General features: G+C 38.9%; 1 protein-coding gene across 1 annotated transcript in view; it reads right to left on the bottom strand.

The window, feature by feature from the left end:
- The window catches only part of LOC139738076 (meiosis regulator and mRNA stability factor 1-like), a 38799-nt gene extending 20776 nt beyond the window's left edge, over window positions 1–18023 (bottom strand). Inside the window, exons 1-8 of the mRNA XM_071648738.1 lie at window positions 17890–18023; window positions 14759–14810; window positions 7769–9120; window positions 7125–7310; window positions 5454–5571; window positions 4531–4697; window positions 3381–3553; window positions 1654–1826 (exon numbers count right to left, since the gene is read on the bottom strand). Of these exons, the coding sequence (XP_071504839.1) occupies window positions 1654–1826; window positions 3381–3553; window positions 4531–4697; window positions 5454–5571; window positions 7125–7310; window positions 7769–9120; window positions 14759–14780 (2191 nt within the window). The 5' untranslated portion in view covers window positions 14781–14810; window positions 17890–18023. The remainder of the gene's footprint in view (window positions 1–1653; window positions 1827–3380; window positions 3554–4530; window positions 4698–5453; window positions 5572–7124; window positions 7311–7768; window positions 9121–14758; window positions 14811–17889) is intronic.
- Window positions 18024–25860: the final 7837 nt, after the last annotated feature.

Here is a 25860-nt window from a genome sequence, read left to right as displayed (position 1 = left end):
AAATTGTCCCGTTTATCAGAGGTCCCCGCCCGATTATCCAGTGAAAATAACGTGCGTTGGAAATGTTTCTGGGAAGCGTATATCATTTAAGCGAGGATCCCGATTATCAGATGCCCGATTATGCGATGAATACTGTATTAACATGGGCAAAAAAAAGTGGAAATTAACACACAGCTTAGGGGCATATTCAAATATCTCTATGACATCAATAATCACTCTTGATATTGTTACCATTAGATTTTTTTACACCTTCACTTTTCCACAAGCTAGGAAAGATTTGGTTGGTACTTCTACAGAATGCCAAGACCCAAGTATCAAGGTATGCAAACTAGCGGAAAACAAACTTCGTTGGTTGAGTAGCCTATCCATCACCAAAATTTGAATTCTCTAGATTTTACAGAGAGCATCTCATAATCTATGCATATCAATCCTCTCTCAACCTGCATGTAAAACAAATCAAGCTTAGTCAACATAGTGTGAACTAAATGATTGAAATGATTGATGACACATTCACCAGATGGAAATATAGTATGTCCCCAAAAAAATTACAATTGGATTTTTGCATGTGATAACTCCCAATGTGATTAAACTGTATAAATGCTACTTCATGGTCTTAAAACATAACATCTTAGCTCTATTTTGCAGAAAACCCATTCAATTTGGTCAAGCAGTCACAGAGAAATGTTGATTGTTGTAAAGCATGTCATGGATCAGATTCTTCCAAGTTTAGCACTTGGATGCTCTTGGAACTGCATATTAACCCGTTCCTTATGGGAAACTGGTATACCAGGTTCCCGTGGGTGCAACTGATATACAGAACCTGGTATACCAGGTTCCCAAGATGAAGATAAGAGTTCCTACTTTCGAGGCCTAAATTCATGTTTCTTTGTGTTGTAATGCCCAGAAAAATGGGTCGACAAAAAGATAAGAGTTCATTCTATCACCATATGTTCTCTTTCTGTTGGAAAAATGTGTATATCACAGCATTATTATCTTCTTTTTCTGATTTATCTTGTGTCTGCTCTGCTGCAAAACTCGTATGAACATGTACATAGCCATCAAAGCTGAGCTCGAGTAGATTTCTGTGTTCGCTGACCCCAGTCATCCCATTCAAGTGCCCGGTTTTGTGTAGAACAAAAGAGTTTGTGAGCCCATCAGCGCACGCTCTATTCATACCTTGCACTCGATGGATATAGTTTTCATTGTTCGATGGCACATGTAGTTGACCGTGAAAAGGGGATACATGTAGCGCTTGACTGCTTTCGCTCAGGTGGATTACCAACCTGTTCTCTGTTGACAGGCAAACAGAATCTCGTTTGGAGGCATTTAAGACACACAAAGAATTGCGGAAGGAACGGGTTAGTGTGAAAAGATAATGGACAGTACTTGGAGGGAAGAGATTCCTGACATGCTCTACAAAATTCCTCAATTCTTTTTGACCACTGAAGCAAATTGAATGGGGTTTCTGTAAGATGTGGGCAATGAGTTATAGTTTCATGCCCTCAACTTGTATTTGGATTGATTCACTATTTTTAAAGTTATCATAGCGGAGGATCCCATTGTATTTCTTTTTGGGACATACAGCATAATACATTTCCTCTCTTTTTTTCCTTTTTTTAAAATCTCTCTCTCTTGTTTCCCTGACATACTCACCATGACTCGACACCTCATCTTGCCTCTCTCTCGACTCATTGAAGCTTTCGGTGTCCCTCCTGTGGTAGTTGTGCCTGAGGTAGCGGGGACTGCCAAATCCAGGACGGCCCCGCGAGAAAGACGTGTTGATGACGTTGCCATAGACTTTCTCCCCGTCCAATCGCTTCTTTGCCCTATGGGAAAAACGATAAGTACATCCACATGAGGACTCATCATAGCAAGTCTTTAAAACTTTTTTTTTTTTGCATCCCTTTGCTGCATGTACTGGTCATTTACTGGTGACATGTTCCAGCAAGTCATCGCTGAATGTGGTAATCAATCCAAGTAAAAGAAATGTTGATGTATATATAATATACAATATACTACTAAGTAGCCTTCAATGTGTGCTTTGCAAAGAGGGATGTCAGTCTGATCCTACACGCATTACTGCCAATTTCTCAGAGTGGTCAACGCTGGATACAATAATGTCAAACAGAACTTGGGGGGGGGGGGGGGCAAAACCATGAAATCCAACTTCAAAACAAAGTTATCCACAAAAATTCTTCAACTCACTGAATTAAAGCAGAACAAAAAGTTAGATCCCTACACAAACTAAAACAAGGAAAAGTAGAAATTACGCGGTGCGTAATATATGTCCCCGCCGGAAGTAGCATTTAGTAGCAAAATGTACAATATAGGTAAAAAGATGAAGGTCAAAGGTCAAAGAAGTCAAAGGTCAAAATTCTATGTAGAAGTTCTGAAGCCCTCACCTAGTGCCATCACATAAAGCAAACGGAATCGAAATCGGGTTAGAAATGGCGAAGGAGTAGCATTTTGTAGCCAATGTACAATATAGGTAAAAAAATCAAGGTCAAAGGTCAAAGAAGTCAAAGGTCAAAATTCTGTGTAGAAGTTTTGAAGCCCTCACCTAGTGCCCTCACATAAAGCAAACAGAATCAAAATCGGGTTAGAAATGGCGAAGGAGTAGCATTTGGTAGCAAAATGAACAATACAGGTTAAAAATCAAGGTCAAAGGTCAAAGAAGTCAAAGGTCAAAATTTTGTGTAGAAGTTTTGAAGCCCTCACCTAGTGCCATCACTTAAAGCAAACGGAATTGAAATCGGGTTACAAATGGCGAAGGAGTAGCATTTTGTAGCAAAATGTACAATATAGGTCAAAAATCAAGGTCAAAGGTCAAAGAAGTCAAAGGTCAAAATTCTGTGTAGAAGTTTTGAAGCCCTTACCTAGTGCCATCATATAAAGCAAACGGAATCAAAATCGGGTTAGAAATGGCGAAGGAGTAGCATTTTGAAGCAAAATGTACAATATAGGTCAAAGGTCAAGGTCAAAGGTCACAACTGAAATTCTGTATACAAGTTTCAAAGCTCCCATGTAGTGCTATCATATAAAGCAAACAGAATCAAAATCGGGTTAGAAATGGCGAAGGAGTAGCATTTGGAACATTTTGATCACACACGGACGCACACACGGACGGACACACGGACGGACACACGGACGGACGGACGGACACACGGACACACACACGTACGGAGCCCGTTTCATAGTCCCCTGCTCGAACTCGTTCGGCGGGGACAACAAACAAATCCTGCAAACCAAGAAATATGTTCTTTATGTTACTACTTAAATACATTATACACAAACAGATTCTGAGTGCTCCATGTATGAATTGAGTTCATGATTAATTTCCAAAGAGGCATGACACATATTACAAACAGGGGTTAGATTACCTGCTTGCAATTTCATGACTTGGGAACTTGATGAAGCCGGTATTATTGACAACATTGCCGACCCTGCCACCACAGTTTTCTGAGAGCTGCTTGAGGCGAGCTCTCAGCAGGTTGTTGTCCTTCCAGGGAGGTAGGTTGTGGATGACCAGCTCAGAGCTTTCAAAGCTGCCAGTCTGGGTCATGGAATAAACAATGTTATTGTTTTAACCCGTTGAGGTCAAGATTTTTCTACGACACGCATTTCCCATAGACACCTGCCCGAGTACACTTGGGACTCCTCCTGAATGGGTTAATAACCATTAAATTCATCATTTAATGACAGATCCAGTGGGTCTTGCACTTTGCAAGTTCACCTTCTATGCATTACCATGCAGACTATTACATAAGGAGAACATAGTAAACTTGGGGTTGGGAGCCCCCAGGGGGCATGGTGTCCATATTTTGTACCATATTCTACCACACCAGTGATAATATCTGTCAATTTAATAGAAAACGTTATCATGCATTTTCAAACAGGAGATCAAAATGTGAAAACTGGCATCCAATAAAATTGGTCCCAGCCCCAAAAAGGGCCAACCTTGGATCTGCCATTAAAGAAAAAACCCAACAACAACAACAAACAAACAACTTTGGAGAAGTCCACACACAAATGTATTTACTCACATCATCATTGACTGGATTGTGTCTACTCCTAGAGAAAGGGATTTTTCAGAAGATTATCTAATTTTGGGGCTTTCAATATTATTCACTGCTATGTGAACAAAATATACCCAAAATCCAAAATAAGAACATTCAAGTGAGCATTAATTTTCCTGTTTTCCGGAAGATGCATCTACCAAAGTAGGACCGAACAAGAAAGAGTTACTCTAAAGCACGATATTTTCGGAACATGAAATTTTCGTGAATTGGAGCTCATGGCCTTTTTTCGTAGCATGAAATTTTCGCAAGTTGCCTCTAGCATTCAATGCATACAGTGTCCATAAGAACTTTCGCATACATTTTAATTTCATGAATCTCGGCTCTTGCGAAATTTGCCACATCGCGAACATTCCTCGTTTTACAGAACACAGCCTCTCCCAGGGGGTGTAGCCGCCATGGTCACTAGGAGTCACTGACCAGTCCTACGCTGGACTTTGATAGAAGCACTCACCTTGGCAGGTGATCTGAATGGCAGGTCAGCCAGGAGCTCGTCGTATCTCTCAGACTTGTTGGCGCAGGTCTTGAGAGCCTCCGAGGCTGCCTGGCCATGGATCAGAATCACGTTCAGTCCGTTCCGGTGCCTCAGGTCCGACAGGTCTCGGGCAAAGTTGATATCACCTTCAACGATAGGCAGGCCAGAGTGAATGTGGATGTGAAGACATAAATCATTCATTAAGTTGTTAAATGACTCATGTCTAAATATGTATTCATTCATTCATGCAATCATTTATCCACTCATTTATCCACTAAAATCGTACCATAATTTCAAGTTGCTTGTTAAACATTATCATGCCTGGCAAAGAAAAGGCACTTCAGCCATAACAAATTCTTGGTGTGTGATTGGCTTCTATAAAAACTATCACTCCGCGAATTTCAAGTGTTGTGGCATATGCTACTCAACTCAACTGCACATCACACCTACATCTACACACAATATCCCTGTATTCTAATGCGTGCCTCAAAATTCGTAAAATTTGGGTCAAGGCCACTTTATAGAGGGGGCACAAGAGAGTAATAAAATGCTGTGGTCGTGAACAGTTTGATTTTGAAAGGGGCATTCCGACCAGTGGGAGGGGCATGGTGGCATACTGTAGATGGCCGATGGGTATTTCGAGCACTGCTGACAGCAAATGTCACGTTAGCTTTTAAGCCATCACAATGACAGTGCTAGTTGGGGTGACTATCCCCACGGTCACTCTAATTTCTAACTATGACTTGGAGTATACATCGAATGATGTAAAACACAGAGTGTGTGTCATCATCCCATCCCTATGTGACTAACCGTACAATTCAGAAGTCTAGTTTCGTTATCGTGGGCTTCTACCTTCCATACCCTGATACTAACAGATGGGACAAGTTACACGTAGGTTTCACCTGAGATGAGGACAACAGTGGCTGGTGGGCTGTGGGTGTCTGCAAAGCGCCTCAGACTCTGCCTCAGCTTGTCATCAGCAGCGTTCTTAGCCGTGGCATTGATGTGTGCCACAGTCACCTGTGAGAAAACAGTTCATACGTGTACATATTATTGCCACACTACATAGCAATAGTGAAATGAACATAACGTGAGTACAGTGGAAACTCGATATAACGAGATGGTCGGGACCGAGTCATTTTCCTCGTTATAGCCGATATCTCGTTATATCAGTAGGCATAAAAGAAGGCATAAAATAAAGACATTAATTTGCACATGTGGGACTACCCATCACATTTCAATCAATACTGATAACTTGATATTGCGTGTGAGGGAATTACTCACCTTTATGGGTAAGAAGATGTTTTTCGCCAAGGAAATCCAATATCAAGAATGTGTTTCTTATTAATTGTAGATGTTTTAATTTGTAAATTTATATAGCTAGCGATTGTATCAAGATCGTCTGTGGATTGGTATGTGGTTATCGTATGGGTGTGTGTTGTGTGGAAAGCTTGAATATGGCCTGCACAATGCTGTGTGTGTATGTGACACATTCTGTATGCACATTATGACTGCGTGTGTGTGAAGACGGGGAATTCCCTAAGTAGAAGGCCAATCACAGCATCAGATTGCCTCACACCTGCTAAACGTCATGATGATGTCATGTATACATATGGCCGTCCCACCACATTTTCTGCATGTATCAGTGTGCGTGCACACACACACTTAACACGTACAACATGCACTGCTAGCTGGAGTGCACTGAAGACAATGATTATGTGTGTACAAGACAGTTTTTGGCGCATCAAGCTTTACTATCTCGGAAGATGATAGCACAGGCGAAGTAAAGCTTTACCGAAGGCATTTTGCTTTACCTCGCTATAGCAGGTTTGATTTACAATGTTTTTCTTTGTTTGGAAGTCACAAAATTTATCTCGTTATAGCAGTTATTTCGTTATAGCCGATCTCGCTATAAGAGTAGCATTTTACATAGACTTGTGTGGAAGGAAATTTGGGACCGAGAAAATTTCCTCGTTATAACCGATATCTCGTTATAGCAGTGTTCGTTATACCGAGTTTCCCCTGTACCAAGCAAATTCACCTCTTGATACTGTACATAAAATGATGGGAGCATAAAACATACAGATACATTCGTTAATGTGATGGGAAATAAAAATACATGAAACCATACAATTCAAATTTGCCCAATTTTTGTAGTGCACAAATGGCAGAATATTTCAAATTTACCACTCTCTGTGACCAACCACTAATACAAATAACTGCAACTTCATTATACTCAGGGTGGAGGTGTCTGCATTCACATATAATCAGAGAGGTTCGACAACGTCATCTTGAAGATACTTGTACTTGTGAGTTGGCCACACCTCAATAGGCACAAGTAGTTCCAAAATCGAGAGCTTCTTTATCTCTTTTCATGACATACAGACAGTTCAATTTTTCAGGGAGCCTGCAGAATTACAGAGCTCTGCAGACTGCAATAAGTTCAATCTTGTGCAAGGTTTGCCACAAGGTTTCTACAATGTAGGCCTACACTGTAGGTACATCTCGGAAAAAGCTGAAAGTAACAGATAAATATATTACTTTCCAACAAGTCTACCCTTCCTTACGCCTACCTGTGCATCGTTGAGTTCCTGTATAATGGTACTGCTCTCTTTGTTAATGTCACAGACGCACATGAACTCCGCCTCTCTGTGCCCGGCAAAGAATCGGTCCCTGATACGCTGGACAACAGCCAGGGCGGACTTCCCTCTGGGGACAGCACAGTTCTCTATATCCCAAAACACTCCGATTGGTGGATTCTCTGAGTTGCGGTCGTCTATGTATAGACAGAGACATTACAATTTGATACAGAGCATTTACACTACAGAATCCACTGTCAATCTGTAACAAGTTGTACATGAGGTCATTAAAAAAAAAATCAAAGAGTTTCGAAATGAAAGGACCTCTCAATGTTACTAATAAATACAAACAGCTATATTAGCTGTATTCTGAGCTGAATCAGAAAATGTTCTCAGCCAGAAACCATTCACTCACTTTCAATACAGAGATATTAACAAGTACAGAATATTAATATGAACACACTTGGTACATTTGCTTTCAGTATTGAGTTGAAAACAATGCATGACAGCTGGCAACTATAGAAATGACCTTGCAATAGCTCAATAATCCTTTGGCTTATGTTTCAAATCAATTTGCTGAACCAGTAGCAAATCACCAGTCAAAACAGCATAGCTGAGATTTTCACTGAATTTGTTGCATATTTACCTCTTGAGGAGTTATGCCTGTCGGGGCTTTGGAACTGTATGGCACTCACAGCTGAGAGCCCACTCTCATTCAGCTGTGTCATGAGGGAGTGCAGGGGGCTGCTGCACAGGGTGCTGGTCAGGGCCTGTCTTAAGGGTGTCATGGCAGCAGGAGTGGGTCCTTGTAAACCTCTCACAGACTGTTGGGGGCTACCAGGCAATCCTTGGTGGGTCTTGAGATGTACGGGTTGCTGCATTGGTGGCAGGGCTGTGGTCCTCTGCGGTGTGGCCGGTGCGGGTTGCTCACAGGGTGGTGCTGTACATGCCGCTTCTTCGCAGTCGGCGTTACATGCGCACTCCTGGCAGTCTGACGCTGGCGAGTCGTGACCGTCATTCTGGCGTAGAAGCTGGAGAAGGGCCTGGACATCCTGATTGGCAGGGGGCATCACACTCTGAGAAGGTGGCATTGGCATGGGAGCCACAGGGAGCGGCAATTGTCCTGTGTGGGCATACTGGGGCAAGTATCGGGCACAGTCCTGAGACAAAAGGGCTGACTGGCAAGTCATGCAGGAGCACGGATGCAATGGTGCATGGAGAGCGTTGGCACAGGGCATTGCGTATGGGGTGGAAAGTGGGTGACCGGGAAAGAACCCTGGCTGTCCCAGGCCAGTCAGTCCTATGGCTGCTAGGAGCTGTTGCTGCTGCTGGAAATACTGTAAGATTTGTATGCTGGAGGAGATGCTGGCATCGAGAACAGCTGATGGCTGCAGGCCAGCAAGGCCAGCTAACTGGGGAAGACTACTTGCAGTGAGCAATGGGGTTCCACCGGCATCGCAGGCAACCTTTGGCTTTAGTCCATCACCTCCTGCCTTAGAGCATAATTTCTCTGACTCCACTGGGCTCACGTGCCGTTCATCTTCAAATGTCGTTGGAGGACTTGAGCCCTGGCCAGCCGAGGCTCCGTGAGCCTCCCGACTGCTCACTGACTCTCCGTCTCCATCATCCAGCTCAATAACATCCGGAGATGACCCCCTGAAACCAGAGTTGAGCTCACTGAGGGGTCTACGACCTGGAAGACTCGACGAGTGTCCTGTCCTTTGCAACACTTGAACATGCCTCCGCTGAGATCGCTGTCCTGCACTGCCTTCTCGGTGGTGGTGGTGGTGGTACCCGTCACCATCTCCTGGACTCTCGCTTCTCCGTGAATGATGGTCGAGGTGGCGGGAATGTTTTGGGTGCCTAGGTGACTTAGAACGTTGTCTCCTGTCACGGTCTTGCCTACCTCGAGGTTGATCCCACTCTCTCTCTTGGTCTGTGTCGGTAAAGCTTGTTGCTGTGTCACATCGTAGCCTACTGTGCCTAACTCCTAAGATATGAGAAATACACAAGATCAGCACAGTGCTACTCATTGTTGTATGAATGCCAACATATTCAAAGTGCTATTCTCAGAGATCTTGTACAGAAAACAAACACACAGCTAATCAAGCACATAAACAGTACATGGAACAATTCAGTTCTACATTTGTTCATGATATAGTGTGGGTTTACATTGGTGTATGTCACTTAAAAAAAGAATGTGCATGTCCATTTCTCAACATACATGTATCACCAAACATACCGGTTTCACGGTTTCACGGTATCACGGTTGAAAAGCTCCATCCGGAACATCACTCAACGTTGATAGCGGTCTGTGAGGGAACGTTATCTAATCAAGCTGTGTGCTCTTTAGCTTTTATTTAAATGGGCAGTTCCAGCGTTACGGACATTACATTTCAGACAAAATTTGCAACTTTAAAAGGTCATTAAGATAACAAAATATTTTCATTCTGAACTCATACAATGGAATCACTCACATATGAGGCTAAATCATAAACAGTGAAAATTTCAATCCATTTCACCACATCATATGGCACTTACTGCATAAAATGTTGGCCGTTACGGACATTACATTTTTTGGACATGATTTTTTGCATGCCTATACAACCATTGAAAAGTCTGTGAGTTTAAGCACATAATTAGACCAATGTAGGAATAAATTGAAAGGTAAAGAAATGTTTAAAGAAAATAAAATCAAATTTAGTGAAACAGATGGCACATGTACCTCCTATAGCCATAATTGTGGTGTTACGGACATTACATTCTAAGCGTTACGGACATTACAGATTTGTCCACTTTCATTAAGTGGCAGGAGTCACATGCAAGTATTAATATTTTTTATCCTTTTCACTTGGATGGTAATCAATACACATTGGACAATGCTACTATAGCCCTTTCAGGAGATTTTTTATTTCAGGAGTTGCCAATTTGAGGACTATTTGGTCAGTATGGACCCCTACTTTAACAATTTGTTGACTTTTCTATCATATTGGAATTTAATCAACTTACTTAATGCCTGCAATAAAGTTATGATCTATAAATAACATATAGATCAGCCTTTTGACTTTCTATTATGATATTCAAACTTTTAATTACTCAAAATGTAATTTTAAAGAAATGTTACGGACATTACACTTTTTATTCACATCTACATAGCCATCACTGAGCATAACTCTGCACGAATAAACAACTTTTATTTTAATCAAAACTAATGCATGAGGGCAAGTCCAAGATAACGCGCACGTTACGTATGGGACATTCAGAGACTTTTATGACCTGAAAAATAGTGTTAATGGCCTTTGATCATATTGAACTTTATCATGGTGATTGATATCTAGGAGAAGTATAATCATGTAAAAAATTGAGAAAAATGACCTTGACAATTATATTCTAGAAGAGAAAATATGTGCCGTTACGTATGGGACCAGAAAAATTTTGTTTTTTTGAACATTTTTTTCACCCTCAAAACTCTCTGAAAGTATTTCATTCTACAACTTGTAACTCACTGTGATGAAAGTCACAACACTCAAGATTATCACAGGTAAGTTTCATGTCATTAGGTAAAAAGCTATAATTACAGGCTCTAATTAAAGACAGACATGACGTGTTACGTATGGGACAGTTACGTATGGGACAGTTTGTCCCCCATTCATTTAGTGTGTGAAGAACCATGTTTATGGGTATTTTGCATAATTATTGAAGTAAAATCAGTTGAAACTACTCAAATACTGATCCAGATTGTCAAGGAAACAGTATTCCCCAAATATTCACCATCATAATCATATTCAATCTTATTTTTATATTTTTATGACCAACCTGAGTATGCATGCCCTTTGTCCCCCATTCGTTTAGTGTGTGGAGAACCATGTTTATGGGTATTTTGCAAAATGATTTTGGAAAATAGCCATAAACAAATTTTTGCATAATTACTGAAATGGAATCAGTTGAAATTACTCAAATACTGAGCCAGATTGACAAGGGAACAATATTCCTCAAATATTTACCATCATAATCATATTTAATCATATTCTATATTTTTATGACCAACCTGAGTATGCATGCCCTATTTTTATCAGGATAGTTACTACTGAAAAATTGAATAGTTTAAAGTGTTTACTTCCATTGATGAAGGGCAGTTTGGCTTTTATTTTCAATAAAAAACAACTTGACACAAGAAATATTACTTTTTATAAATAAGCAATACCTGCTGCGTGGAACCCCAGTGATCAAGTAGATATGATGTCTGTCTAGCAGTCAGGTCATTGATTCGAGTCACACCTCAGTATGTATACCCATGAATTTTGTCGTGGCTACTATTGAAAACTGAATAAGGACAATTTGTGTATCACTTGCAATAAAAAAAAAATCATTATATATTTATATCATTACATTTTTTTTAAATATATATCACAACCATTTCAAATTGGATCTCCATCACATAAACTTTGAATTCCTCTAGTCTTCGGATTGTATGCTCTTTAGTAATTCATATAATTGGTTTCCAATCATCTCATTAAATGTTGAAAACTGAATCCCCATTTCTACAAAAAACTATACCATCCCTTTAATGCTGATTTTTCATTGTGTATTTTGCCATTTTCCCCTCCCCCTTTCTGGAAATTGTTCAGTCAAGTACATGTATTGTTTAAAGTGTCTATAACTCAAAAAGTAGCTACAATGTTGGGATGCTTTCTTCAGGATGATTGACCATTTGTGTGCTGAGAGACCTTCCCAGCTAGCTACATGCATTCACATGCAATATGTATGAGGATGTCCCATACGTAACGCATTTGTCCCATACGTAACATTATTTCAATGCCTAATAAAAAATATTTCTTTTACTGTTTTTTCTTTTTTCTATGGTATTTAATTTCTCTAAACGATAAATTAGAAGTTTCCAAAAGGGCATTAATATAACCTTAGCAATTTCAGAAAAAACCTAAAAAAATGACCTCAATTTGTTACGTATGGGACATCTCATGATAGGACACGAGCTAATTTGCATAATCATTTGCATAATCCCTAAATTTTCATACCAAGTTAAACTATTTGATGAACTTCTTATGTCCACATATTAATCAAATATCATTTGCTTTCCTTTGAATTAATATGAATTTTTATAAATGTCCCATACGTAACGCTGTGTTTCACATTTATGCAAATGAAGCCCGTGAAATTTGCATAAATTTACATAATATAATTTTTTCCTCCATGGAAATCAAAACTTCAACTCATAAGCTTCAAAATGATACCAAACATGTCAATATTGAGCAAAGATGAAATTTTGCCTTCTGAGGGGACCTTATCTTGGACTTGCCCATAATCAAAATCAAATAAAATAATGGTTCAACAAATGCTTAGTATGTATTTTTACACAATGAATGTTTAGTTTTACTTTCTTTTTCCCCCAACAGTTTGTTGAAGTACAACAGTCTTTTCCAGGGTCAGGAAAGTCTGTTTTGGAGAATATTGTTTATTCTGCTTCCAAATCAATCACCTTGGAAGCAAGAAAGGTGTTCTTGACCAATTGTTGGAGAGGGTCTAATACTAATGATTCCATCCTGTTCTAAAAATGGCTCTCCTTCACTACACTCAAAGAAATATTCATGAATCCTTGTCTTTTCAGAAATTTCATAATCGATGGACTATCCTCATTACATAAAGTTCAACCTCAGTTATCCAGCAATCACTTTTCTGGATTGCTCTATTATCCAGATATGGACTGGCACATAATTTATTTTTGGATAATTCGGTGCAAAATATGACTAAAAGTACGTATCACTTTTTTATTCTTTACAAGGTAATTGTGATTTAGGACATAAATGTTAATCGCTATGGTAAAACATTATATTTCTAACAACCAAAATACTGTTGCTAGAAGGAATAATGAGGAAGTGTATTTCATTCACATTCCATTTGATTTCCACATTATTGAATAATAAAACATGAAATTTTCATGTAAACTATAATATTGAATAGTCAATTAATAATATCCTACACAATTTGCTTACAAGTGTCATGCATGAGCATAATATCTCCCTTATCCAGCAATATCATTTTATCCAGATGGCTACTGTTCACGATATGGTTGGAACTTGAGGTTGGACTGTATTTCCTTAACAGACAAGTCAGACCACAACTGACCATACATTGTGTAAAAGGCCTTGTCCAGAGATGTTTTTGACTGTTTCTCTTCTTTAACAATGTTTTAATATACATTCTTGCCATCATAGTATAATTACTCAACTTGATATGCTGTTGCTGTAAGATAGCTTGCATCCACGTACACATATTTCATGGGAGAAATAAGTAGACACAAGAAATAAGATTGTAGAGGAATGCAGAAGATTAGTCAAAACCTTGTTGAAACACTGCACTTGTTGCTGAGTAAAGTCCCTAATCAATTTTCACGCAAGGGCTAGGGCATTCATTGTGACAGTATATCAATATTGTAGGGTAGAATCCAAGCTATTCCTAATAATCATATGTAGCTAATACTTTTGCCACAAATGTGTAATGTCCGTAACGCATTAGTTATGTAATGTCCGTAACGCTTTTTAAAAGGAATTATGCAGGTTCCCGAAAAACTGTGTGGATATGTTGTGTGATATCACATTTTAGCTTTGCATTTGAATTTAGAACAAAATTAGACCAAAACACAGTGTGTTACAAGAACTTTTACATCTAAAACGTTACGGACATTACACTTTGAAAGAGGTGGAAATTCAAAAAATTGAAATGCTCATCTTTTAAGAAAGAATTATTTTCTTTTGATATCAAGGAGGATGATGTAAAAATGAGTCATTAGCTTTATCATAGCATAAAAATGGTTGCCTGAAAGTCATTTTATAGGGAAAATTTCTACTTCAGAAGAATTACATGCAAATTATACTGAATTTTTCTGCAATGTCTTAGAAAAAACACACGATTTCAATACCTAAAAAATTATATTTTTTCCATATTGTACCAAATTTTTTCATCATATCAGTTTGATATGACCCTTCCTGAATACTTTCCAGGGTAAAACAAAGTTGTTTCTTGAGTTTCATTTTTCCACCCTCAGGTAACATTTTTCATGGAATTGCCCAAATATAATTGAATACTTGATGGAAATTAATGAGTGGGGAAGGGAGTTCCAATCTTTGGCAGATTTGGGGAAAAAAGACTGTTTGAAGTAGTTGGTCTTGCTAAAACTAGTAAAAGGAACTTCAAGGGAGAGCGGGTGAGATCTTCTTGTAGACACAGAGGGGTCTCGTTTCTTAAATTCCAAGTAATCCGTAATAGGGAGATCTACATTGTTGTGGATCATCTTGTGCATCACGACCTGCCTGTTGATGCACACCTGCCTGTTGATGCACATTACAAATACAATTTTGGCACTCTCCTCTACGACTTTCTAAATTCATTTAAACATACATGATTTAAGTTGTTGATGCACATGTGTACCCCGTAGGTACACATGTATTTATAACTGAACACTTGAAAATTGTGTTTTTATTTTGTTTTTGGATGTGCCCAGCATCTATTAATAATAATAATTATCCCCTGAAACTGAACAATGTGGCAAATCATATCTAATTGTCATTATGCGACCATAAAACATGTGCCTATCACTGAATGTCACTTACCTGTATCACTTTTCCTTTCCATACTTGGGGATAAGGAGTTAGTCCATATTCCCTGTTTTAGGAGTTCAGAAATAAGAGGAAAAGAGCATAGCCAAGGAATAGCTGAAAATTATGGATTCACAAAATACTAAAAACTGCCATTACAAATACAATTTCAGCACTCTCCTCTACGATTTTCTAAATACGTAATTAAAGCCACAGCAATAAGAAACAAAAATCTTTGATGGTTTTACACAGAAATACAGTTTGTAGATCTATTTTATAAAGAAAGCGGAAGCTTTTGGAAATGGCTCATTTATACAAAGCCTACATCACTTCTGCAGAGACTCCAACTCTCCCGTTTTCGACGGGAGATCTCCCGCCGAAAACCCATTTTTGCAAAATCTCCCGTTCTCCCGTTTGAGATTTAATTTCTCCCGCCCTGGCTCTTTGTCTCCCGTTGGAAAGGATTTCTTACATTATGTCTATGGTATGTTGAAAAAATAAGCCTTAGATAGTACCAGAGAGCATCTAGAGCCCTCGGAATTTCGCGCTTCCCACACATCAACTTTGAGTCTCCCGTTTGCTAGGGGTTTCTGGCGGGAGAATCTCCAGATCAGAAGGTACTTTGGGTTGGAGTCTCTGCTTCTGCAGTGGTTAAAATCCTGAACACACGATATTGACTAAATTTACAATACATGTACACACACAGACAACACATCTGCATATTTCTTGCCTTGACTTAGCCCGACCAGACGCTAACAGTTACAGGTGCGCATTTATACAGCGACTGGGGCTGTGTGAAAGTTTTACCCGGTACCGGCCTTGACTGTGCAGCTTCGTACAATTCCAGAGCAGGGTACACCCACTCCCGGGGTGGTATTCTGTAAGCGCGATCCTTATTTCGATCCTAGGAGCGCGCGTAGGACAGAAAATAGGATACCCTTAGGACAGGCAAAATCGGTATTCTGTAAGCCTGTCCTAAGCCTATCCTAGGACAGTCATTTATGAATAATGAATATTTCGCAATGAGGAAAGACAGGACACGCCCGACGCAGTATCTATAAGCCAATCATCTGGCTAATTTTACGCAATGCGCGCCCAAGATCTACATCGCTCAAGAGTGCGCTTCACGCAGCTCTACTGTGCGAGGAGTTAAAAATGTAATTGTCAGTCTAATTTTACAGTTAAGAATAGAATTTCGATCATCAAAGCTTTAGCACGCACTTAGCCCACCATAATAAATGTAGACCTTACGAGTTCCATTAATTTGTTTTTGCAGAAATTAGCTCAAATTTTGAACTTTTGGAGGATGTTGGGGTAAACTGGTAAATCATCACTGCATACCAAACTTCGCCCTTAATTCAAAGTTATTATAAAATATATAAGATTTTCTTAAATATAAAAATAATGATAATAATAGATGCACACATACACACACATACACACACACATGCGCTCACATTATTTTATGATCGATATGCTTGTAATAATAATGTCTTGCTTATAGTTACTGTTTGTCCCACTTAAACCAAACCAATGTTGCATTTCTCCCAGGAAAAAAAAAAACCAAAGACAACACAAATACGACACTTACAGGAATATAGCGTAGCAACCCGTTGTGGCTAGCATCAAAAGTCTTTGGGTCCGATTTAACATGTGTGCCCCATTCTAAATATCAGAAAGTTATTCGAGAAAATTCATCAAATCACAATTTTCTTGTCCCATTTAATTCACCCCGCTAGCTCTCCCCTATCTTTATGGTAGTATAGACTTACATGCTTGGCAATGATAACATAATAAATAAAGGAGATTACTGATAGATTAAACAAAGATATAAACACGGAGCTACTATACTGTAGCTCCATGATATCCTTGTATAAACACGTAAGTTCACTACATTTTGAAAAAAAAAAAAGTTAACCCATGCACATAGACTGTTAGGTCACCGGGTTGCGTCACACACTATACGTACGTCTTAACAATAAAGTGTGCGTATGGATCGTTGCGTTACTAGTACTTTTCATATTCTACACGCAACCTAGAAGCGCACTGCGTACGTTTCTTTTTCTTTGGTTTAGATCTTCATAGCAACGTCTTCGAGGGTTACATAATGTGGGCGGCGAAGGTAGGCTACTTACACTGCGTCCGCATGACGTTCGGGCCTACGCTGAGCATAATGATAATGATAACAACAATAATGACAATAATAATAATAATGATAATGATAGTAATAATGATAATGAAAATGATAATAATGATATTAATAATGATTATCATTGTTACCATATTAATAATCATAATAATAGCTTTTGTTGTTATTGTGCACATAATATACTTTTGATTTATTTTGTGCCGAATTAATGAAGTGTGAATTGAATTGAAAATGGCGAACAATAAACGAATAAACACATACCAGCTAGATAAAGAATACAATTGTTTCGAACATTATAGACTGCAGTTTTAGAATCCTCATTATGAGAGGAACAGATAACTCTGTTATACGATTCATGTATTTATTTTCTCGTTCATGTATGAACATACAAAATAAGAGACAGTAGGTCGGCAGTATGGCCTATATACGCAATAGCCCGGCATAAAGCGCCAGAGAAAGATTGCCTAGAGGCTATCCTTATTTTTGCTCCTAAACTTGATCCTACTTGTGCTTACAGAATACCACTTATCTTAAGATCTCATTAACATCTAATTATATCTAATTAACATATCAAGTTACACCCCTATCCTAAGCTGGGAGAGAAATAAGGATCCCTGACGTCACTATCCTATTTCTCCTCCTACGCGCGGTGTTACAGAATACCAATCGCGTATTTAGGAGCGAGAGCTGTCCTAGGATCCTTACAGAATACCACCCCAGGGCCCTAAAATGGCCAATTTGACAATGTATGCAACGGCATTGAACATCAAACGCATAACAGACAGCTGACATTCCCAGCCAAGAATGGTAACGTTGAAAGGCAGTTGAGTAAATTACAGTTGGTCGAGAGCTCGAGAGGAAGAGCTAAGACTCACAGAGCGACATAATGCCGCATTCACTCGGTAGTCTGTGTGCATGTGTGCTGTGGTAGAGCCGTATGTCATGCATACGCTAACACTTGTGCAAAGTCTTGGTCAAAAACAAAGCAAAGTCTCACCAGACAAAATTCTTTCCAGCTCAGGTTCTCGGTCTTTTGCTGGTCAAAATCCTCGCCGTCACCAATGCTGTCTAGTAAGTAAGGTTTCAAGTGTCTTCTTGAAATACTTACGTCAAGAAAATGAGTATGGCCGAGTGTCTTCAGCGGTAGAATACTCCTATTTTTACTGTCACCTACATAGCTAGCTACAGTAGCTGGCGCAAAGCGGTGGTGGTACGTGTGTGTGTTACTAATACTACTCGTACGTACATGCTTGCATAGTGGAATTTCATTCAAAACAAGATCCCTTCGATGCTAGCTGTGTATGTGCGCGCAGCGTGTGTGTAATGATTGTGTAATTTTTGTTATCAAATCGATGCATAACCACAGATGTTGCGTCAGTTGTGGAAAAGCATTCATATGAAAGAACTGATAATTAGAATTAAAACCCTGAATATTTTTGCATTTAAAAATATGTTATTTTGGTCATAAAAACATACCAAGGATGATTTGGGTCTAATTTTTGGTATATCACTTGATTTAACAGCTATGTATAAAGTGATTAATCATTGAAACGCCTTTCACCCTAGTCTACGATCGAACAAGTGACAATGATGGCGCCGAACAAGGTATTGCGCAATCGAGGTTAGAGCCTTCATGCACCTGAGCCCACCTGTTGCAAGTATTAGTATACATGTATAAAATATCTCTCAAAAACACAGTGCTAGCTTATACAAATAATCATAGCGCATAGAGACATTGCCAAAGGTATTACGCGCTATATAAGAACGGTGATAATAATAATAATAATAATAATAATAATAATAATGATAATAATAATAATAATAATAATAATAATATAAAAAAAATAATAATAATGATAATATGATAAAGTAATACAAACTTTTGAAAGTCTTGCCTAGTCTTATCATTAACAGCAATAACGTATTTAGTAATATTCGTTTTTTTCTCCTGTAAAAGACGGAAGAGATTGAAAATGAGGCATCTCTTTTCTAAACTTAGATGAGTTGCGATAGAATATAAAAGCGGGTATATACACAAAAGAAAAAATGCACGCAAAAGTAGTTTTTAAGTTCTTTGGTGCAATCAAATATATTATAATCTGTGGAAAGATGACAATCTTCCTCTAAGTTTGAGATCCTTTCGCATAAAAAGAAGCAATTCAAAGTATAAGTTAGGAAACAAAGCATAAGTCAGGTATTAGCCAATCAGAACTTGTCAGTGACATTCAGTTTTATATTATGATCCCAACTTTATGCAAAAGGCCCTGCTCTTGCAGAATAGAAGTGACGTTTTAGCATGTCCTCGTCAGCGGATAGGTTCTGTATGTGCCCAACCACTTGAGAAATTATTCATTGATATCACTGAAATTTCGGGTTCCAAACTAATCGAGTAAGATTTGAGAATTTCGGATAGTTTTTGTTGCATCTGTGTTGACCTGTACCAAAAATAAGCCTTTTCATTTAATTGAAATTGTTACAAATATTCCACCAAACAGTGTGCAGTCAGATCGTTGAATTTCATCAAAAAAGAAAAGACTTCCTGCCAAGGTAAACGGAGATACACCTCTACATCCCCCCCCCCCCTCTCTCTCTCTCTCCCCCTCTCCCTCTCGGTCGCTGCGCTCCCTCGCTTGCGTACCCCAATGACCCCCTCCCCCATATTGAACACAACACTAAATTCAAATTGCCAAATAAGGCTCCCCTCCCCCGAAAGAAATCGTGCGTATGACAACGAATGTATTTTCCTGTGTTTATCTGTATTATTTTCTCTCCTGAGGATATTATTATTTTGCCTCCGGTGTTTCCACCCCTCCCCCCCCCCCAACTCGATCGTTCTGAAACATACAAATTAATCGTCGCCATTCACCCTGCATACAACACACATCCCACAATCAACTACATGCCCATACTCTGCGTGCTGAATAGGGGCCTATCACTTGCAGAATGATGTTTGGTACATCACTATAATACACTCTTATAACAAAATGTAATATAATGTAGTGAAACGGAGGGTTTCACTAGTGAACTCTGTGGGAGAGAAAAGGGAAAGAGAGGGAGGGAGAGAGAGGGGGAGGGGGAGGGAGAGCCCATAGGGAGAGAGAGCCAGAAGGAAGGGTGGGAGGATCGGAGGGGTTTGGTGAGGGGAGAAGGAAGTTGGGTCGAAGAGATAAAAAACATGCAAAAAATTTCTTTCCTCCGTTGGCGAGGACAAGTTATGGACCTTTCCCAACGGATATGCAGGCCTGTACGATTTCGTCTTCTCGTTAGCATCATGTTTCAAAGGTAGGTCTTCAGTTACATCAATCTCCAGTCTCTTCTAACACCGTGGGTATTACCGAACAGGCCCTTTGCCTCCTGAAATAGAATGTGACTGCCTGTGTCACGAAAGTGCATAGAAGTGAACTAGAAAAGCACTCGGAAAACGCAGACCTTCGCCAAGCAGCTCATTCTCCACCAATCTTGTGATACTCACCATATTGTATATCATAATCCTATATACATTCATAATAATCATCTGCGTTATTAGATTTGGTCACCATCACTGAGGATCATACATGCACTTCCGCTGCCCGATCCGCCGAACAAGTAGGCCTACTAGTACTTTGTGTACCTACTTTGTGCAAATACTGGAGGCGACAGTCATGGAGGTCGCAAAGACAAGCGCGCCATCTATATAGCGTTCGTGATGAACCCGCGGCTACCAATGACGAATAGTCCGTACAACTTACAAAACAAAACAAAACAAAACAAAGATATTTCAAAAAAAAAAATCCTGGTTCCAGACACTGATACGGCAGCCACTTCCAATCTATAATCTGTTCCATGTGTCATACCCAACTTTTCCTGAAAATTTTACCCAATCCGTTCAAAACTTTTGGGGTTATTTACAAACTGACATACGGGCAAACGGACAAGCAAACATACCAACACCAGCAATAACCTCCTTGGCGGATGCAACATTTTAAAGAAACAACATGCAAAATGGATGTTCTCTTGACTTGATTAACGGTGCCCTCGACATGTGGCAAAATGAAAAATATTTTTCTGCCCACAAAAAACTTCCAAACAAAGAAACAAAGAAATATTCTTCTGACACAATCTGTCAACCATTTCTAAAACACTGTACGGTGTAGTTAACAAAAGATGTTGGAATGGAACGTTCCTTGATCTTGGCATAACTCGCATGTTCCCTTGTAACTAATATGATTAACATGTACGATGCAGGTGAATTTCTATTAAACTCAGCTGTGTATGATATACAAAGCTATACCATGAATACTGTATGTAAAATCTGAGTTTGATAATATTATTGGTTGCTTTCTCAGCAGCGAGTTAGTGACCAAGGCTGTGAAATGAACGTTCAGGTGTCAATTCGGATACATAAATCATTAAGGCCAAGGCCACGCCAGATTTTCAAGCGTTCCCACATCAAATATATATCCATGATTACTATTGACCCTTCATTAATGAAATGCATGTAGGCCTACACTATTTGGTCTACATAGCTTCATGTGACCGAACTTAACATTGCTGTGTTGAAGACAAAATGGAGAAGAAAAAAAAAAGATGAGGATACCGTGACGTAACATTCACGGAATTGTACACAATACAACAAAATACTACGTGTAATGCTTCAATATTGAATAGCTTGAGTATGTGTGTGTGTGTGTGTGTGTGTGTGTGTGTGTGTGTGTGTGTGTGTGTGTGTGTGTGATTATCGATAGCGTGTTTAAAAGTGCTATTGGCATCGGCCCTATATACTATAGTAAATTACTGTTTGAATAGATTTCGTCAACCGCGCTACATTTTTCGTCGCCATTTTTTCTATTTTTCTTTCTTAATTTTTTTTTTTCATTATTAGATAAGATGGAGGGATGTCGGGAAAACATTTCATGCGCTATTTCAAGCCACTAGTTGGATTATGAATTCTTCGGTGACAGAAATTGAACAATTTTCTTAGAACACACACACACACACATTATATACAATATATATATATATATATATATATATATATACTCCTGGAAGAAACCTTAGGGAGACGTTCGTGAAATACATACCTTACAGCGACAATATGGTAAACCCTGAAAAGAGTGATTTTGTCGTAGTTTCTATTTTTGCATATTACGTTAAAACATTGGAAATGAAGATCTCTTTTTAATCCGAAATATAAATTGGAGCCAAGAAAATTCATTTCAGATATTTATTCTAAAAGTGATAATTTTGTCTCCGTTAGGTTTTCTAACCCAAGAGTCCACCTTAGGGAGACACTTTGAAAAACAAGTATCTCTGGGAGACCTGTTTCCATAATGTGCCAATATCACATTTCATATTTATGTATCACATATTAGGGAGACAGAGTTTAAGTACACACGTATTCACATACATATTGACAGCAATACGTACATTATTTTTTTCTTCCTTCTTTTTCTTATCATTTTAATAGCATTTCTGTTGCTACGCTATTGCTATTGTTCACAAGGAAATATTCAATTCTTATGTTGTTTTAATAATTAAGTACTCGTAACTTAAAGTTTCATACCCTTCCCCATAAGCTTAACCCTTTAAAGCCCATTAAGGGGAGGGGGGCACTGAGCCCGTTCCGATTTTCATTTGCCTTTCCTTTGCCCTCTATCCAATTTCAACCAGATTTAGTGACTTATCCTAACATCTTATTGCAAACATTTCGATATACATTTAGCTATATTTGATATTGCTGGCTACCATGGCAACCATAAACTGATAACCATGTCAGTCAGATTCATTTTTTTTTTCTGTTCCACTTTCAATTAACAAAATTACAATGAATGGAATGGGAGTTTCTGGGCTGAAATTTGCTGGAGAAGCAACATGTGAAGTGATTATGGTCCTAAAAATGTTTTTCTTATCATGTCCATTGTTTGTATGTGACAAAAGCATCAAACGTTGATAGCGAAAATAAAAAAACCCGCTTTTTACAACGATTGCCCTTCTATAATGAATCATTTTGATTCCTTCACTCTAGTTATGCCTGTAATATCATTACATTATCATAATCAATTATTATCTATCTACAAACTCAAAATTCCAATATCATGCAAATGTGAAATGTGATAACTATACATGTACGCCTACCTATCCCAGGTCACAGGTCTCAAAATGTATTTTTTATGTCATATGAATAGCGCTCCATGTGATGATCTTGAGAAATTTCCACCATAGCCAATAATGAGATTCTACTTACTTATCATTTGTGGCAAATATGAGAATGATTGGTCTATAATAAGACATGTATACCGGGATGAAGATATTACACAGGAAAATCATGTTTTTAGCATATTTCCTATGTATTTCTTTATCGTTTCTCGTAAATAGCGCCCTCCATGGGTGACCATGAGAAAATTCAAATGTACGGTCATGCAGCATGTGAGTTGCTCTATCCATGTGCCAAATATGACGGTGATACATTAAATGATTTTAAAAAAAAGTTAGCCCCCCCCCCCCCCCCCCCGTGCTTGGGAAGGGTCAAAATAGCTTGGGCTTTTTTTTTTTTTTTTTTTTTTTTGGGGGGGGGGGGGGGGGGGGCTAAATCCTAACAAATCCTAAAATCTGTCAGATGTTGCCACAGACTATAGGTGATCCTGCATCACAAAACGCACAGAAAGTCGCCAGACATGAAATTTTAGTTAAGAGCATAGTCTAAAATAGCAGACTTTAAGTTTTAAAATGATGTATAACTCAAATCAAATGGACTCTCCTAACATATTTTTATCTGAATATTGAAATGAAAACACACACTCAGGAAAAGTGTGAACTGAGAAAAGAGGCTCTGAAGTGCAGTGTCTATTCAAGCGCTAACTAAATCTTTACCAAGCCGCGCTGGCTGTGCAATGAATGGGACAAAAAACAGGATGTGAACCACAAAAGTAACAATAATGAAGAGATTATCAGATTAAACTGAAATTGAGCGTGCCTTATCAACATATTTTGTTCATAATTGATGCTAACTTTCAAAGCAGTAGCATCATCCTTTAAAAAGTTATCAGAGTTGAAAGTGAAGAGTACGCACAAGGTTCTTAAGAAATGAAAAAGGGACTCTAAAAACACACCTGATAACACTATTCTACCAAAACATGTTCAAGATAAACTGCTAAAAAACACACTTTTCTACCCGTTTTATGATCCCAAATTTTAGCATAATGTAGAAGAAGACTTGCTCTGTCAGAAAATATGAAAAACTCAAGATCGGTTAAGTTGGCCCATTTCACTTATTTTCAGTCCTCACACAAAATCAGTTTGTACGACTTTTTGTTCGTTTTGTGGTGCACGGTCACATAGTGTCATGGGTGTCAATCGTAAGAAAAAAAAGCTCGCACATTTGTATTTGTAGTGTTTTTTTTTACTATCTTCCATGATCAGTACGCAAGCTTATACAATTTGCAAAATATCACGATTCAATGTTGCAGAATTTAAGTAGCATGACAATGACCCTACCACGAGTACAAGGCATGGGCGTAAATACTAGGGGATGGGGGTATGAATCCCTCCCCCCCCCCCCCCCCCCGAAATACAGGTAACAGAACTGAACAGTATTCTATCTTGTAGGATGTTGTGTAAATACATATTTTTCTCAAGCGCTGAAGAAAGTAATAATCGACATACACTGTAAGGAATGGCCCAGACGTTAACAACGTCAATAGATATAGACCTACATGTAAACGTGCTATGACGCGAGCAACTCGGGACCATCTGCAAAATATGTACGAAAAACAAACAAACAAACAATAACAAAAACTATACCGCCATAATTGAACCCTCTCCATTAATTCCTGAATCATTCCTGAGAAACGATGATGACTCTGCTGACTCAGTCAGGATACATCTATGGGTATACTAAGGGATGCAGGGGCGTCGAATCTATCTGGGGGGAGGCAAAGGGGCATTTGCCCCGCCCCTATGGGAGTGTTTGGGCAGACAAATCATCTGTCCCCCACGAATTTTCAAGATGAGGACAAATCTCGAACTTTCTTCATGGAAAATTGACCAAATGCCGCCAGAGCTATGACCCAGATCGTTGAATTGCACTCATAAACCTGCAAAAGCTCCGCTATATACTGGATCCCTTACAATATACTTTGTACACTTTTGAGATTGACGTATATTTCCAAATAATTTATCACAGAGTGTGCAGCAGATCTTTCACTTACAAAGCTCCCTCATATGCAGAGGCGTCGGTGGGGGGGGGGGGGGGGTTCCCCAATAAAAGTATCGTGGACAAACATATCATTTTGCTCCTCCTCGTAACTCCCGAGATGTGGAAATGTTCTTACCTTTTTTTTTTTCAAAATAGAAAACTGTTTTAATATTTCACCAAAAGATGGCGGAATTTCAATTCTTAAAATACAAAATCTCCTTCGAGTAAGAGGGGGATAGGCCTAGGCCTACCCCCTCCCATACCCTCCCCGTACACTTCAGATTGACAGATTTTAAAATGTTTCATCTAAAGTGTGCACCAGGTCTGTTACTTCAATTAAAAGAAAATGCAAAAGTTCAGTGGGTGGGAGGAGATATCTAGATGCTTTCAATTTTTGAAGGGTCCCCCCCCCCCCCCCCCCTCAAAAAAAAAAAAAAATATATACACTTCTGGGATTGAAATTTTCCCAGATTACCTTATAAATGTGTTTGCGACATATTTTCATCTGAATTCTAAAAATGCAAGGGGGTACCAAACATATAATTTTGATCCCCAATGATTCCCGAAATGAGGAAACTTTTCTTGCGTTTTTGGATAGAAAACTGTCCAAACATCTTATCCAAAGTGTGCAACACATTGCAGAATTTCAATTCTGAAAATGCGAAAAAAAAAAAATATCTCGCGTGGGAGGGGGATACCCCCTCCCCTTTCGGTCCTTTTCTTTTTTTCTTTTTAGATTACAAGATTCCCAAAAGTTTTATCTTAAGAGTGCACCAGGTCTCTCACTTCAGTTAC

Source organism: Diadema antillarum, unplaced genomic scaffold, assembly GCF_040938485.1.
Source record: "Diadema antillarum isolate AM-2024a unplaced genomic scaffold, OU_Dant_1.0 seq00000720_RagTag, whole genome shotgun sequence".
Classification (NCBI taxonomy): Eukaryota; Metazoa; Echinodermata; class Echinoidea; order Diadematoida; family Diadematidae; genus Diadema; species Diadema antillarum.
Note: the sequence above shows the minus strand (reverse complement) of the source record. Positions and strands in the feature narration are given on the sequence as shown.